General features: G+C 40.1%; 1 protein-coding gene across 1 annotated transcript in view; it reads left to right on the forward strand.

The window, feature by feature from the left end:
• LOC129624636 (ATP-binding cassette sub-family C member 4-like) overlaps nt 1-18,172 on the forward strand; it is a 364,051-nt gene that overhangs the window by 192,972 nt on the left and 152,907 nt on the right. The window contains exons 17-19 of the mRNA XM_055542792.1: nt 3,312-3,413; nt 13,032-13,121; nt 17,019-17,210. Coding sequence (XP_055398767.1) covers nt 3,312-3,413; nt 13,032-13,121; nt 17,019-17,210 — 384 coding nt within the window. The remainder of the gene's footprint in view (nt 1-3,311; nt 3,414-13,031; nt 13,122-17,018; nt 17,211-18,172) is intronic.

The raw sequence follows: 18,172 nt of genomic DNA on the forward strand, positions 1-18,172 counted from the left end.
TGAACCCTTCTTGTTTAGTTGCAGCATACATGGCTTCAGTAGACACATCAATGTCAAATCAGTGACCATATTCTAACCTATCAAGTCTTGCCATATTTGATGCCACTTCTGATGTACACAGTACATGGTAGCAGACAATTGAATAACTGGTTGGGGCAGGGACACTTCAGTTACTTTGGACCCCTCAGACTCAAAGAGATTAGCAGCTTTGGACCAAAGAGATTGTATTTCATTTGACAATTCTGGTATAAGACATTCCTTTGGAATTCCTATACATCGTTTGCTCACATCTGTTAAACTTGGAAGCATAAATGGTTTTAACAGGATCTTGAATTGTGGTAGAATCTTAGAGATCCTGCCCAGCTAGTATACTCAACACATTGGTGCATCATCCACATATCTAGTTAAGATTCTGGGCACACCATTGAATTAACCAGGGGAATGAAGCCATGACAAGAAACTAAGTCATAGCTGGATTTTAAACCAATAACCTCATAGTGGGCAGCTGGATTGCTGGTTGATCCTCTGGAATCTGGTCCTAAAGCAGCGAAGCAAGTGAATGCTGACACAGCCACTGCACTCCCTCCTGAGCTTCCTCCAGTTATAAGCCAATTTGAATCCTTATTCTCACCATGAGACTTCTGTTTCCTCTTTTCTCTATATTGTTTGAATAACTCCATGGGTTTATAACTGGTCCAAAAATGCCATCTGTGCTTCTGTATCCCATAGCAGACTCATGCAAGTTTGTTTTTACCATTAACAGAGCTTTCTGATCCAGCAACCTCTGTGGAATTTAAGGTGATACTTAACTTTTCAGTATGTTTGATGCACATGTTGTCTCAATGCCAGATGTGCTAAAGTTGTCTTTTACTGCAATAGGAATTTCATCTAAATTCCACAGTAAGTGACCTTATATCTTTTCTCTGATTCTTCAACTTGCTTTAAGACCACCTCTTCTGATATAGTAATTTGGTCTTCTTGATAAAGGAGAGCTATCCTTGACAGAGCTCAGTTGGAGTAACTTGGCCTTGTTCTAGTGACACAGAAACTTCTTGGAGGGTCCAACCCAACGTGGTCCTTGTGCCCTGCCTGCCACCACCAGGGCCTGGTGACAAAGGAGGAAGAGGAACAGTTGTTCTTTTGAAGTAGAAGGTGGTTATCAAATTTGTAGCTTTATGGCACAATACATAAGGGTGTCAAGGACTTGAAGGCTATTTATGAGGTTTAGGGTAGTAGGTTACTATTCACGTCCATTTTCTTTTTCGAACATCATCACATGTTTGTTTCAGTTGCCCCCTGTGTTGGTTAAGATTCTGTGCCTATAGGTCCTAGAATTATGCATGGTAAAACTACTTTTCACAGAAATATAGTTTGTTTTTCACTCATGCAAGAAACCTTGTAAGGCTTTGTATCTGTTTTCTGGGGCTGCCATAACCAAGTACTACAAACCAGGTGGTTAAAACAATAGAAATTTATTGTTTCCCAGTTGTGGAGGTTGGAAGTCTGAAATCAAGGTGTCAGCAGGCTTACTGATCCCTCTAAATTCTGGTCACAGGGAGAATCTTTCTTTGCCTCTTCTAGATTTTGGTGGTTGCAGGCAAACCTTGGGTTCCTTGGTTTTTAACTGCCACCACTCCAGTTTCCGTTTTCTTCAGGTGGCTGTTTTTTGACTGTGTTTGTCTCCTTATAAAGGCATCAGTCATATTGGATTCAGGGCCAACCCGACTCTAGTATAATTGCATCTTAATCAGACCCTAATTCCAAAAATAAAGTCACGTTTTGATGTAACTGGAGTTCCTAGATAGGACTTCAGTGTATCTTTTGGGAGAGGGATATAATTTAACCTGTAACAAGCTCCATGGTTAGTATGATCCTGCATGATGTCAAATGCATTGACCTTGACCATGCTGGCAGCCTCCAAGGCCCAGGCCATGGGGTGGAGAAAGATCCTGGTTGTTGTCACCTTCCACTGACCTGGATTTAGTCACATGGCTGCTCCTATTTGTTCAGGAGGCTGGAGAGAGAGGGCTTCTTTCCAGGTTGCCATGTGCAGCTAAAACCCAAGGTTTTGTTAGCACGGAAGAAAGAGAGCAGGTTTTGAGGACAGCCAGTAGTCTCTACCACATGTTCATAGTACTTGGGGGTGGGGGTGGGAGTGGTCTCTGTTGTTCAATTTCTTTCTCACTGTGTGTTTTCTCATTGGATTATTTTTAGCATTTAAAGGGTAAGAGGGAATTTCCTGTATATGATTATATTAGATTTCTAATGATTTTCAAGACTTTATTTTATTCAGCTAAATTTCATTGAATAGTTCCTATTAATAATTGTGTGGAAAATAGCAAGAAGTGGAAGATGTGATCATTCTGTTGAGGATGAGAGGACTTTGACTAAGGAGCAGAGACAAGTATTTGTGAAAAGATGCTTGTGAAAAGTAAGAAAGAGATAGAGACTTAATAGCATTATCTTTTAAGAATGATGATTTTAATGATAGTTAATGACAACCAGTGATAGGGATTTGATACACAGGAGGAGGAAAGCAGAGTAAGGCTTTCATTCGGAGTTTCTTCCATAGGTCTTATGTTCCCAGCCTGTCCTTTGCCACCCAACTGCTGAAGGCCTGGGAATGACCTTCCACTCTGTGTTCCCAGCAGTGTTGCATGGTGCTTGGAACCTGGTGGGATTCAGTAAATATTTATGAAATCATTTTATGTCAAAACCTGTTTGTATTATTAATGACACAATAAAAATGTCCCAGTTCTTGATGTGTTCAAATTTGGAGACATATTTGTTCTTTAAAGGGGAGCCAGTATACTTAAGAAAGTTACAAAGGTAGTTCCATGGCCTGAAACTATGTGTGTGTGTGTGTGTGTGTGTACATATATACACACTATAAGCTATATGTGTATACTGTATGTACTATATTATATGCTATAATACTTTATACTACATATTATTTAGTATTTCTAATGACCTAACATCAGACTTACCTGGTGGCTCAGATGGTAAAGCATCTGTCTAGAATGTGGGAAACCCGGGTTCGAGCCCTGGGTTGGGAAGATCCTCTGGAGAAGGAAATGGCAGTCCACTCCAGTACTATTGACTGGAAAAATCCCATGGACAGAGAAGCCTGGTAGGCTATAGTCTATGGGGTTGCAAAGAGTTGGACACGACTAAGTGACTTCACTTCACTTCAGTGACCTAACATAATGAAATACAGTTTTAAAATATATTGCAAATTTCATGGAAGCAATTATTTTGCTTGTGCTTTGTTCCTATAGTTTAAACAATCTGTGTATTTTCTTTTTCTGTAGAACTTTCTGTTACTTGATGAGCTACCACAGTGTGATCATAAGCTGCCATCAGATGGTAAAAGAGTTGTGAATGTGCAAGATTTCACTGGTTTTTGGGATAAGGTAACAAATCCTTAATTTCACGATTGTGACTGCTAAAGGACAACTGTGACATAGATTTATTGGAAGATTTTGAGGTTTTACACATGATACAAAATGTGACTTGCCCATTTACAATGGAAGTATGTTATAAAAATTCTGAATCAGGAATGAGGTTTGCAATTAACAGAGATTAAAAATAAAGATGGTTGTTTTGCGGCATTAGCCTGCAGTCTTCCTGGTCTACCAGCTCCCCAGTTAAGGTCTTTCCCTTGCCTCAAAACCTTGTCTCTCAGATTCATTACCTGTCATGTGGTGAGCAGAGCGAGTTTGGACTCGGTAACAATTTGGCTTAGCCAGCCAGCAGCCTTGCTGCTTGTGGCTAGCCGACACCAATCATGGAATATTGGAGCAAGACCCTAGCAGTTGCTGGGATCATTTGTCCTGAGGTTCTTTCCTTCAAGATTCCCTGAATGGGTACTGGCTTCCCTCAGCTTGACAATTGAGACAAGGAACTGACAAACTTCTAGAGTCAACAGACTTGATTTCGGTTGTAGGGTAAGTCTACCCAATTTGATAGCTGATTCAACCGGTTCACTTGTTTTGTGTGTCGTTTTGTGTTAAGAGCTGACAGGCTTGATTTTGAAGGGTAAGTTGCTCCAGTGTGCACACCGGGAACATTTTTTCCCCTCAATCTGGGCTTTTCCTTTACAGGACAAGCTAATTTGGTTGGGTACCCGTTTACAGAGGGGAGGTGTTGTTGGACTCTACCCTGAACCAGTTCATTGGGAACTAGTTCTCATGGGGCAAGCCCACCATAGCTCATATGTAGGGTACATTTATTTACCTGATTTAGGAACTGGTCCAGTTGGAACCGGTTCATTTGGGAGCTAGTTCTTGTGGGAGTGGGTAACCTAGATAGAATTAGTTCATTTGTTTTATAGGGTAAATGTATTTACCCTATTGGTGGCCAGTTCATCTGTATGCATTGATGCTGGAATCTGTCTTGTACCATTTTTGTTGGAAATTGTCTGCATCTTTTGTGTTTAGGTGTTTTGTGTTTTGCAAAAATGGGAAATATTTCATCTGTCCTGAAGGAAAGATCTTTGGGGTGCATATTAGATATGTTAAGATCAAAAGAGCAATGGCGTCTGTATGGCTCACAATTAAACACTCTGGCAGTCAGAAGTGCTTTACAAAGCACTTCTTTGTAAAGAAGTATAAAGCACTTCTTTGTAAAGAAAAAAATTCCTCTCTTTACAAAGGAGAGGAATGCTCTGGTAATGAACATGCCCAGGGTGGGGGGAGGGGGGGCGGGGGGCGGTCCCTGGGACTTGAGGCATCCAATTCTAATTTCCCCTACAGGAACTCCAGAGAAAGAGATGGCAAACCACTGTGGTATTCTTGGTTGGAGAATTTCATGGACAGAGGAACCTAGTCGGCTACAATCCATGGGATCACAAAGAGTCAGACACGACTGAGAAACTAACACTTGCTAACACTAAAAATAAAGTCAGCCTGAGGCATTTGACACATTATTATTTATCTCACTTTCAAGAGAACTTTCAAAGGGTTATCATATTTTGAACTTGAAGTAAATGCATTTATAATATTAGAATTTGTAGAATTGGAGAGACAAAATGCTGCAGTATAGAAAGGGTTAACAAATACACAATCAGTTGTTAAAGACCAGAGACTTTGGATGCAATCAGTGTATGCTTTTTTGCCTTAATGTTATCAAATATCTTATTACATAGTGTGAATGTTTGCATCTTTGCTGGGGTAGGGTGGGGCTCCTCTATGCTAAGCTTCTGGATGGTTCTGGCTACTTTTGTGGCAGCCAGGGGCAGGAGGAGAGAGCAGGTGGGCATAGTAAGTACCAGTGATTCCAAGTTGAAGGGTTATACTGTGTGACAAGCTGACAGGGAGAACTGGTGATATCACAAAGATTTTCCCAGCACTTGGTTTATTTCTGAAATTTAGCAAATAGGAAAAACAAGAGGGGCCACTCTCCAAAAGGTCTCAAGTTTGCACTCCCAGTGCAGCCCCATTACAGACAACTGAAAGTCTCCTCCTGCCTCCAGCTTTATAGTTCTTTGTGCACATCCTCCTGTATCAATGTGGATTAATCAGGAGAACCTACAGCAGGGGAGAGGGGATTCCATGCAGGAAATTAGTTACATAGGAGATGAAAGAACAAAAAAGGCAAAGCAGTGGTGGATGAGGCAGCTCAGCGATTAGCAAAGGCAGGAAGCTGCTCCCAACCCAGGACAGGAAGGAGTTAGGGAGGAGAGGCCTCTACCAGAGGGTCTACCCTCCAGATCAGAGTCCGGGAGCCTGGCTGCTGTCAGAGTGGGGACACAGAGCAAATGTCCAGACTCTGTAGACTCCTCCTGTCTTTCATCCCAGTGACTCTGTTGTGCCACCTGCATTGTGTTCACCTACTTCTGACTCAGCACCTTTCATCTCCTCCAGTAAGACAGTAGTATGTTCTATATAAATATATAGAAAACTATATACAACCACATCCCTATACCTTTTGCACATGGGAACTCATACAAGGTGGCTGACCTACCCTACCTTAATAGAGTAGATTTGCCCCCTGCTTGGTATTTTTTGTCATAATCCACTTGAAGCATTTATGGAAAGTACCACTAAAATTCCATTATGATGTTAAATTTATGTGAATGTTGACACATACTTTGTATGTTGTTTTTCAGTTGCTAAGTCGTGTCTCTTTGTGACCCCATGGACTGTTGCCCACCAGGCTCCTCTGTCTGTGGGGATTCTCCAGGCAAGAATACTGCAGTGGGTTTCCATGCCCTTCTCCAGGGTATCTTCCCAACCCAGGGATCAAACCCAGGTCTCCTGCATTGCAGGTGGATTCTTACCTTCCCAGCCACCATATGACAAATTACCAAATTTCTCTTATATCAAACTATGCAACATTATAAACTAAGATGTTTTGGTCTTCTTCCAAGAACTTCCAAGAACATGTTCTTAGACTTCTGTATAACTTGCATAATTGTACAGAACACTCTATTGTGTTGTCCTGGACTTGCCTATGGAAAGACTGTGCACCTTGGCAGAGTCATTAGTAGTTCAGTTCAGTGCAGTCGCTCAGTCGTGTCCAGCTCTTTGCGACCCCATGAATCACAGCACGCCAGGCCTCCCTGTCCATCACCAACTCCCAGAGTTCACTCAGACTCACGTGCATCGAGTCAGTGATGCCATCCAGCCATCTCATCCTCTGTCATCCCCTTCTCCTCCTGCCCCCAATCCCTCCCAGCATCAGAGTCTTTTCCAATGAGTCAACTCTTCCCATGAGGTGGCCAAAGTACTGGAGTTTTAGCTTTAGCATCATTCCTTCCAAAGAAATCCCAGGGCTGATGTCGTGCAGAATGGACTGGTTGGATCTCCTTGCAGTCCAAGGGACCCTCAAGAGTCTTCTCCAACACCACAGTTCAAAAGCATCAATTCTTCGGTGCTCAGCTTTCTTCACAGTCCAACTTTCACATCCATACATGACCACTGGAAAAACCATAGCCTTGACTAGACTGACTTTTGTTGGCAAAGTAATGTCTCTGCTTTTCAATATGCTATCTAGGTTGGTCATAACTTTTCTTCCAAGGGGTAAGTGTCTTTTAATTTCATGGCTGCAGTCACCATCTACAGCGATTTTGGAGCCCCAAAAAATAAAGTCAGCCACTGTTTCCCCATCTATTTCCCATGAAGTGATGGGACCAGATGCCATGATCTTCGTTTTCTGAATGTTGAGTTTTAATCCAACTTTTTCACTCTCCTCTTTCACTTTCATCAAGAGGCTTTTTAGTTCCTCTTCACTTTCTGCCATAAGGGTGGTGTCATCTGCATATCTGAGGTTATTGATATTTCTCCTGGCAATCTTGATTCCAGCTTGTGCTTCTTCCAGCCCAGGGTTTCTCATAATGTACTCTGCATAGAAATTAAATAAGCAGGGTGACAATATACAGCCTTGACGTACTCCTTTTCCTATTTGGAACCAGTCTGTTGTTGCATGTCCAGTTCTAACTGTTGCTTCCTGACCTGCATACAGGTTTCTCAAGAGGCAGGTCAGGTGGTCTGGTATTCCCATCTCTTTCAGAATTTTCCACAGTTTATTGTGATCCACACAGTCAAAGGCTTTGGCATAGTAAAAAAGCAGAAATAGATGTTTTTCTGGAATCCTCTCGCTTTTTCTATGATCCAGCGGATGTTGGCAATTTGATCTCTGGTTCCTCTGCCTTTTCTAAAACCAGCTTGAACATCTGGAAGTTCACGGTTCACATATTGCTGAAGCCTGGCTTGGAGAATTTTGAGCATTACTTTACTAGCGTGTGAGAGGAGTGCAATTGTGCGGTAGTTTGAGCATTCTTTGGCATTGCCTTTCATTAGTATTTAGGGGCTGTCAAGTTAGGTCATGGGTAAGAGGGTCCTTTGGAGGGAGAAAGGCAAAGACATTGGAAGTTCTGAAGAGAAACTAAGTCTTAATGAAGCCTCTGCTGGGTTGGGAGGCAGGAGATAGACATGAGCTCTAACTGGTTCCACTGGACAGCCAGGTGGACAGGTTGGAGATGGTCTCATGGACACAAGTCTCATTCATGAAATGATGGGAATTGATCTCAATCTCTAATTTTTAAAGTATATTTGGGGTATCTCCAAATCTCCACAGGACAGGGGTTTCAAACTGTTCTCACACAGAGTGGGGACTCAGCTGATGATCTTTGTTGAGTCAGTGGTCCCCTGAGCCTGAATAACCATGAGGGAACATACCCAGGACCCATGGGCTGTCGAGTGCTGCCCCCTTCTGGTTGTGGCAGAGCAGTGCTTGATCCCGAAGCCTAAACTGGGAGGGAACTCAGTGTGTGGCCTCGATAGACTTTGAGATCTGTAGACAGGAATCTGATGTTTGTATTTTGTAGTCTTAACCAAGTGAAAAGTAGTAAAATAGGAACCCTAAGTGTCAGGCAGGAAGAAAGGAGTGGATAAGCTTAAAAATGTTTCTCATGTATTAAAGTTTAGTTTCTTCTTGATCAGTTCCGTTCAGTGGCTCAGTCGTGTTGGACTCTTTGTGACCCTATGGACTGCAGCATGCCAGGCCTCCCTGTCCATCACCAACTCTCAGAGCTTACTCAAACTCATGTCCATTGAGTTGGTGATGCCATCCAACCATCTCATTCTCTGTCGTCCCCTTCTCCTCCTGCCTTCCTTCTTTCCCAGCATCAGGGTCTTTTCCAATGAGTCAGTTTTTCCCATCAGGAGGTCAAAGTATTAGAGCTTCAGCTTCAGCATCAGTCCTTCCAATGAATATTCAGGACTGACTTCCTTAGTCTGGTTGGATCTCCTTACAGGCCAAGGGACTCTCAAGAGTCTTCTTCAACACCACAGTTCAAAAGCATCAATTCTTTGGTGCTCAGCTTTCTTTATAGTTCAACTTTCACATCCTTACATGACTACTGGACAAACCATAGCTTTGACTATATGCATCTTTGTTGACAAAGTAATGTCTCTGCTTTTTAATATGCTGTCTAGGTTTTTCATAGCTTTTCTTCCAAGGAGTAAACTCTATTCTTGATACTGTTCATAATACCTATAAAATCTGGTATAATTTGATGATTAAAAGTAATTGTTGTTTTAGCAAGTGACTGTTCCATAATCAGTTCAGTTATTTCCAGAGGAATTTTTCACTTAGAAGATTTTCCAAACTTTTAATCTAGATCCTGTTTCTTTAGTCTTTCAGGCATTTTGCTAATCACATGTGATCACTCTCTTAAGAAAAAGAAAAAAAACTAACAGTTATTGAGAAGTTTTCTTAATACTTAGTATATGTAAATGTATACACACACACCCTTAAATCTCTTTACCTTAGAACTTACAGATTACTCAGAAATACAACTTGTGAATGGCATGATAAGTACTCTGTCATTTGCTCTAGTGTTGGATTGTACATGCATTAGCACATCTGTTTTATTTTTTCTTTTTTTTAACAGAAGTACTTTGTTATCCCTGTTTAGCCAGGGCAGGTAATGCATGTAATAGGTGTAAAATTTAGGGCAATCACTGTAACCCATGATGTAATACTTTACATCTATTCCCTTTTTTGTTTTTGTTGATTTTGGTGTTAAGTTAGAGCTCTAGTGAGATTAGAGCCTTGACTGCCTTTTACAGGAGTTTTTTTTATGGTTGGCTAAAAAGTTTCTTTGGTTTTTAAGTAAAAATAAAAGACATAGTTTTAATTTTCACTAAGAAATTTTTAATTTTTCACAATTTTGGGGTAATTTTTTATTTGCTATTTGCCAAAGAATGCTCAAACTTCCACACAATTGCACTCATCTCACACACTAGTAAAGCAATGCTCAAAACTCTCCAAGCTAGGCTTCAGCAATATGTGAACGATGAACTTCCAGATGTTCAAGCTGGTTTAGAAAAGGCAGAGAAACCAGAGATAAAATTGCCAGCATCCACTGGATCATGGGAAAAGCAAGAGAGTTCCAGAAAAAACATCTATTTCTGCTTTTTGACTATGCCAAATCCTTTGTCTATGTGGATCACAATAAACTGTGGAAAATTCTGAAAGAGATGGGAATACCAGACCACCTGACCTGCCTCTTGAGAAACCTGTATGCAGGTCAGGAAGCAACAGTTAGAACTGGATAGGAAAAGGAGTAGGTCAAGGCTGTATATTGTCAACCTGCTTATTTAACTTCTATGCAGAGTACATCATGAGAAACCCTGGGCTGGAAGAAGCACAAGCTGGAATCAAGATTGCCAGGAGAAATATCAATAACCTCAGATAGGCAGATGACACCACCCTTATGGCAGAAAGTGAAGAGGAACTAAAAAGCCTCTTGATGAAGGTGAAAGAGGAGAGTGAAAAAGTTGGCTTAAAACTCAACATTCAGAAAACGAAGATCATGGCATCTGGTCCCATCACTTCATGGGAAATAGATGGGGAAACAGTGGAAACAGTGGCTGACTTTATTTTTGGGGGCTCCAAAATCACTGCAGATGGTGACTGCAGCCATGAAATTAAAAGACACTTACCTCTTGGAAGAAAAGTAATGACCAATCTAGATAGCATATTGAAAAGCAGAGACATTACTTTGCCAACAAAGGTCTGTCTAGTCAAGGCTATGGTTTTTCCAGTGGTCATGTATGGATGTGAGAGTTGGACTGTGAAGAAAGCTGAGCACTGAAGAATTGATGCTTTTGAACTGTGGTGTTGGAGAAGTCTCTTGAGAGTCCCTTGGGCTGCAAAAAGATCCAACCAGTCCATCCTAAAGGAGATCAGTCCTGGGTGTTCATTGAAAGGACTGATGCTGAAGCTAAAACTCCAATACTTTGGCCACCTCATGGGAAGAGTTGACTCATTGGAAAAGACTCTGATGCTGGGAGGGATTGGGGGCAGGAGGAGAAGGGGACGATAGAAGATGAAATGGTTGGATGGCATCACTGACTTGATGGACATGAGTTTGAATAAACTCTGGGATTTGGTGATGGACAGGGAGGCCTGGTGTGCTGTGATTCATGGGGTTGCAAAGAGTTGGAGACAACTGAACTGAACTGAACTGAACTGAACTGATGACCATGTAAATATCATTAACTGCTAGGAAAAGTAGTGTGTAGTGATCACATTTTTTTTTTTTTATGACAGTTCCTCCTACCCTTCTGAAATTTATTCATTTTTCATTTGAGTAGTTTATGTATATAAATCCATCAATAGTTCTTTCCTTATTCAGCTGCTTGTCAGTACTATTTTCCATGTGGCCAAAGGGCATGGGTAGTCTTCTTAATATAACTTTTCCTGGAACCCTCTCTCAGAGTTCTTGTTGCTCTGGTTGATTCTCACCAAGAACTTCATTGAACAACATACTCACCGTTTTGTTCCACTACCTTCTGCCATTTTCCAGGGAACTGCATAATTCCATCTTTTCAAAATTTTTTGATTTTTTGAGCAAATAACTTTTCCAGATACCTTTTACAGTTTTCCAGGAAATTGAATTTTTTCCATTAAGTGGATTTTGTAAAGACTGAAATAAATGGAAGTCCAAAAGTACAATGTCTGGTGAATACGGGGGATCAGTCAGAACTTCCCAGCCAGTCTGTAATGTTTTTTTGCCTACTCATCAAAGAAACATGCAGTCTTGTGCTATCCTGATGGGAGATTATGCGTTTTCTGTTGACTTTTTGGATGCTTTTCATAGAGAGCTGCTTTTGGTTGGTCTAATGGGAGCAGTATTTATTGGACTTAATCATTTGGTTTTCCTGAAGGAGCCCATAATAGAGGATTCCATTGCAATGCCACCATATACACAACATCACCTTCTTTGGATGAGGACTGGCTTTTGGTTGTGGTTGGTGCTGGTGCATTTCATTTGCCCACAATCTATTCTGTTCCACAGTATTGTACAGTATCCATTTTTCATCACCTGTCACAATTTGTTTTAAAAATGGAATGTTTCTGCTACGTTTAAGTGGAGAACTGCGTGCAGAAATATGGTCAAGAAGGGTTTTTTGCTTAACTTCTGTGAAACTCAAATATCAAGGTGACTAACATAACCAAGCTGGTGCAAACGATTTCCATTCAATACTTTGCATGAAATATTTGAATATTTTGAGTATGTCAGCTGTCTCCTGCATGGTATAGCATTGTTTGTTCTCGATGTCTTGATGTAATCTCTATCAACCTCAACTGGCATACCTAACAGTAGAGCATTGTTCAACAAGAAATATCCAGCACAAAATTTTGCAAGCCACTTTTGACACATTTGATCAGTCACAGCACATTCTCCATACACTGCACAAATCGTTTTCTGCATTTCAATTGCATTTTTACCTCCCTTTAAGTAGTAAAGCAAAAAAAGAAAAAGAAATAGTAAAACATAATGTGCCAAAACTGTTGCTTTTTAATTTTAATATTAAAATGGCTACACAAAAATTCACCAATTTTAAAAAGTTTTTTAAAATGCATGCTGATATGACAGCTGTCATAATACAATCTTAATGACATTGTTTTGAATAAAGTTAAAGACAACTTAGTGCTACTAGAGATGTCTTACAGAAAAAACTGAACACTTTTTGGCCAAGCCATATTGAGAATGACTTCTTTATATAAAGTGCTCCTTTGCTGGCTGAGCATTACTGAGATTCTTTCTTTATCAAGTGAAAATGGAGAGATTAGTGGAGATTCAAATTATTTAAAGAGCCAGGTCTGCCATATACCTATGTAGCTCCCTTGTGGAGATTAATGAGATATAGTTAATTAAAGCCAAGGGTCATAATGAAAACTTATAAATGATTATAAAACTTCACATACTGGATACTCTATAAAGTATATTATTTTAATAAGCTAATATGCATCATGAAGTTTTCACTTCATGCGGGTGCCTTGTCATTTCACCTACTTAAAATCTGTGGGTGTCTAAAGGCAACTAAAGCTGCTTGAAACTTCCAAAGAAATATGATTGGATGAAAAGGCCTCCAGGACAGGATATCTTAAAATAGGCTGGAGAAAAATGTGGGTTAATTTGCATATCAATGTATATTATATTATTTTCTCCATTTTCTGTAGCATTTGGCATACTTTATTGAAATGGATATGTTTTTATAAACTTTAATTTGCAGGAATTAAGAACCCCAACCCTACAAGGCCTTTCCTTTACTGTCAGACCTGGTGAACTATTAGCTGTGGTTGGACCTGTGGGCGCAGGAAAGGTAAGTTGTGGTGCCTTTTGGCAGCTTGATGCAACACTACAGTCCCTATTAAATTCTCAGAGTTGAGCCCAAAGCTGTGTGTACAATGTTTTGTTTTTGTTTTTTAAACAGGATAGTTTATTGAAATTGAATAATAGTAAAATAATTACAGTGAAACCCATCTCTGCATTGCCTCAGTTTTGGCACATCCATCTTGATTCTCAGAAAGTTTTACATGTACACATGTGTATTGATTCCTTATAATTTATAATGTCATATAAGAGATATTTGGTAAGGATTGCAGTGATTGCCACAAAACTTACTGAGAAGAGCATGGAGAGGCCTGGCATAGTTTTCTCATGGGCACAGGAGTCCTGGACAGACCCAGGGACCTTCTGAGCCAAATTGTAAGTTCATTCCACAGAGGGATCTATAAAGATTTACCCTCTTGAGAAGTTTTTGTTGATCGTCACACTTGTGAAATCTCCATGATGATTATAGTCCATACCTTTCAGCTCATTAAAAATGCTATTCTATTGTTCTAGTTTACATTGTTTTAATAAGTCATCCATGGTCATTCTTTTTTTTAAATTTATTTTTCAATGGGAACATAATTGCTTCACAATGTTGTGTTAGTTTCTGCTGTACAACAACATGACTCAGCTGTAAGTATGTGTGTGTGTGTGTGTGTGTATATATATATATATATATATATATATATATATATCCCCTCCCTCTTGAGCCTCGCTCCCACCCTCCACCCATCCCACCCTTCCAGGTCATCACAGAGCACTGAGGTGAGCTCCCTGTGCTGAGCTGTGCTTAGTCACTGTTGTGTCCACCTCTTTGCTACCCCATGGACTGTAGCTTGCCAGGCTCCTCTGTCCATGGGGATTCTCCAGCAGGAATACTGGAGTGGGTTGCCATGCTCTCCTCCAGGGGATCGAACCCAGGTCTCCCTCCTAAAACATGAACAATATGATGTTAGGAAGTGTTCTAATTTCATTATTTTACATGTAGCTGTCCAGTTTTCTCAGCACCACTTATTGAAGAGGATATGTGTTATCTAATGTATATTCTTGCCTCCTTTGTCAAAGATAAGGTTTCCATAGGTGCATGGGTTTATCTCTGGGCTTGCCATACTGTTCCATTGATCTGTATTTCTTTTTTTTTTTTTTTTTTTTTTTTGTGCCAGCCCTGTACTGTCTTGATTACTATAGCTTTGTAGTATAGTCTGAAGTCAGAGAGCTCTATTTTCTTTTTTTCCTTCTCAAGATTACTTTGGCTATTTGGGGTCTTTTGTGTTTCCAAACAAATTGTAAAAAATTTTTGTTCCAGTTCTGTGAAAAATGTTATGGGTAATTTGACAGGGATTGCATTGAATCTGTATATTGCTTTGGGTAGTACAGTAATTTTCACAATATTGATCCCTACAGTCCAAGAACACAGTGTATCTGTTCATGTCATCTTTGATTTCTTTCACCAGTGTGTTACAGTTTTCTTCATTTTGGTCTTTTGTCTCCTTAGGTAATTTTTTTCCCTAAGCATTTTATTCTTTTTGATATAATGATGAATGGGATTATTTCTTTCATTTCTCCTTCTGACTTTTTGTTGCTAGTAACACAATTATTTTTTTCCTTTGAGAAAGATCTTTATTAGTTTTATTGGCAGTAAGACAGAACTTTCCTTCAGCATCCATTGCAAGAATGTCTGCCTCTGGTTTACTTCTTTGTTTTTTTTTTTTTTTTTTTTTTTTGCTGCACCTGTGAGGTATGTGGGATCTTAGTTCCCCAACCAGGGATAAAAACCATGCACCATGCAGTGGAAACACAGAGTGTTAACCACTGTACCACCAGGGAAGTCCTGCCAGTGGTTTCTTATTGGGGAAGGACTTTTCTTTGACTTTTTATGCTGCTATAAGGAAAACAGTTTTAATTAGATGTATCTAGAACAGCATTTCTCTAGGTGTGTTCCATGGAACTTTTATTTTACAAGGTTTCATGGCCACAGAGATCTGGGTAAATGCACATTATATTTTCCTTCTTGGTGCTTCATGTTGTACAGTTGGAAACAGCTTATTGGGAATTTGGACATCTCATTAAAGGAAATTATTTATGTGACAGCTGTTAGGAGGGACAGAGACATGGGGACTTCCTAATGGCCCCTCCATGAAGTCTGGAGGTTGCAAAGGCTCTTCCAGGAAGCTCTGAGCATTTCCTCATGTGACTCGACTTGGTCCAATGAGTGCACGTGTAGTAAAGGTGCAGCCATGTGCTGGAGCAAAAGATTCGGACATAAGCAAGACCCTGATGCCCCTGCCTTCCAGAGGCAACCAGGGTCCTGGGTGAGACTGATACACAGGCAGATTATTTCAGCTTAGTGTGATGTGGATACACACATACCACATCTATGTGTTGTTAAAGATTTGAAGTAAATATGCAGCTGTCAGTTCAGTTCAGTTGCTCAGTTGTGTCTGACTCTTTGTGACTCTATGGACTGCAGCATGCCAGGCCTCCCTGTTCATCACCAGCTCCTGGAGCCCACTCAAACTCATGTCCATTGAGTCAGTGATGCCATCCAACCATCTCATCCTCTGTCGTCCCCTTCTCCTCCTGCCTTCAATCTTTCCCAGTATCAGGGTCTTTTCAAAAGAGTCAATTCTTTGCATCAGGTGGCCAAAGTATTGGAGCTTCAGCTTCAGCATCAGTCCTTCCAATAAATATTCAGGACCGATTTCCTTTATATGCACTGGTTGGATCTCCTTGCAGTCCAAGACACTCTCAAGAGTCTTCTCCAGCACCACAGTTCAAAAGCATCAATTCTTCGGTAATCAGATTTCTTTAAAGTCCAACTCTCATATCCATACATGACTACTGGAAAAACCATAGCTTTGACTAGACAGACCTTGGTTGGCAAAGTTATGTCTCTTCTTTTTAATATACTTTCAAAGTCTGTCATAACTTTTATTCCAAGGAGTAAGCATCTTTTAATTTCATGGCTGCAGTCACTATCTGCAGTGATTTGGGAGCCCCCCAAAACAGTCTGTCACTGTTTCCCCATCAATTTGCCATAAAGTGATGGGACCAGATGCCATGACCTTAGTTTTCTGAATGTTGAGTTTTAAGCCAACTTTTTCACTCTCCTTTTTCACTTTCATTAAGAGGGTCTTTAGTTCTTCTTCACTTTGTGACGTAAGGATAATGCCATCTGCATATCTGAGGTTATATTTCTCCTGGCAATCTTGATTCCAGCTTGTGGTTCATCCAGTTCAGCAATTCTCATGATGCACTATGTATATAAATTAAATAAGCAGGGTGACAATATACAGCCTTGACATACTCCTTTCCCTATCGGAACCAGAGCTGTACTTTGAAACAACAAAATGTGGAAATCTAGATGTGAGATGTGCACACAAGAGAGTGATGATTTCCTTTAGGATGGTCTTTTGCTCTTTGGACACAACTCACTTCAGAGTTCTTTTAATAATAATCTTTGGATATATTCTTCACATGTAGCTTTTTAATAATAAGTGTTTGTCAAGTAAAGGATACCTGGATGCAGAAAGAACTACTCGAAACATTGGATACATGAAATACACATCCTGCTGCACTGCTGTGCTAGTTAAGAATGTTTAACTTTCTTAGCTAGTCTTTTCTGAGTAAAATTTTTTATTTGGGGGAAATTCTGAGCAGTTAGATTGTTATAATATTATATTAATGTTTCTTATCAACCATTAGTAGTATGTGGACCAATGGGGTTCTTTTCTTTCTTTCTTTTTTTTTTTTTTGCATTTGCCAGGGATCTACTTCATCCTGTTCTAAATGAAAGGGTTCTATAGTGTATCAAGTGCAATGGCGGGGTGTGCTGTTCTATCCTGAGTGCTGCCTGTTCACGTGTGTGTGTTCCCATCTGTTTCAGTCCTCACTGTTAAGCGCTGTGCTGGGCGAGCTGCCCCCAAGCCAGGGACAGGTCAGCGTGCACGGGAGGATTGCGTATGTGTCTCAGCAGCCCTGGGTGTTCTCAGGAACTGTGAGGAGTAACATTTTATTTGGGAAGAAATATGAAGAAGAACGGTATGAAAAAGTAATAAAGGCTTGTGCTTTGGAAGAGGTGAGTAATGACTTTTGAGTTGCATATATTTAAATTTCAAATAATGAAAGTGTTGGTTTAAACCACAGAGTTTATTAAAGTTTTGTTTCAAATTTTGAAAGGTTTCTGAGTAAATATAGACATGTAAGCCAGCTGTTTCAATGGCCAATGTGATAGCAGCACTTACAGAAATGCCTTTAGAAAGTAGTGGGTGGTTGTTTAATTTTATAATGTTTTATTCACTTTTTAATTTCTTTCTTTAATGAATGATTACAAAAATTTACAGAAATAGTGTAGTATGATGAACTCTCATGTACCACCCCCAGCTTTAGCCAAGATCAGCTGGTGGCCAGTTTTGCTGCATCTCTACCCCTGCCCCCCTGCCAGCCCCACCCCCACCCCGGAGTATTCTGAAGCAGATCTAGACATCAGATTTGTTCATCTGTAAACATATCATTAGTTTTCTCTACAAGATAGGATAGTCTTTGGGAAAAAACCACCACATTATTTCACCTGAAAAATAGCTCAAATTCTTGAATATCATCAAGCTTCTAGTCTGTGCTTTTTTTTTTAATTAATTTATTTATTTTAATTGGAGGTTAATTATTTTACAGTATTGTAGTGTTTTTGCCATACATTGACATGAATCAGTCATGGATGTACATGTGTTTCCCATCGTGTCCCTCCCTCCTACCTCCCTCCCCATCCCATCCCTCAGGGTCATCCCAGTGCATCAGCCCTGAGCACCCTATATTATAAATCGAACTTGGACTGGTGATTTTTTTCACATATGATAATTTACATGTTTCAATGCCATTCTCCCATATCATCCCACCCTTGCCCTCTCCCACAGAGTCCAAAAGACTGTTCAATAAATCTGTGTCTCTTTCTCTGTCTTGCGTACAGGGTTATCATCACCATATTTCTAAATTCCATATATATGTATTAGTATACTGTATTGGTGTTTTTCTTTCTGGCTTACT

This window comes from Bubalus kerabau, chromosome 12 (assembly GCF_029407905.1).
Source record: "Bubalus kerabau isolate K-KA32 ecotype Philippines breed swamp buffalo chromosome 12, PCC_UOA_SB_1v2, whole genome shotgun sequence".
Taxonomy (NCBI): Eukaryota; Metazoa; Chordata; class Mammalia; order Artiodactyla; family Bovidae; genus Bubalus; species Bubalus kerabau.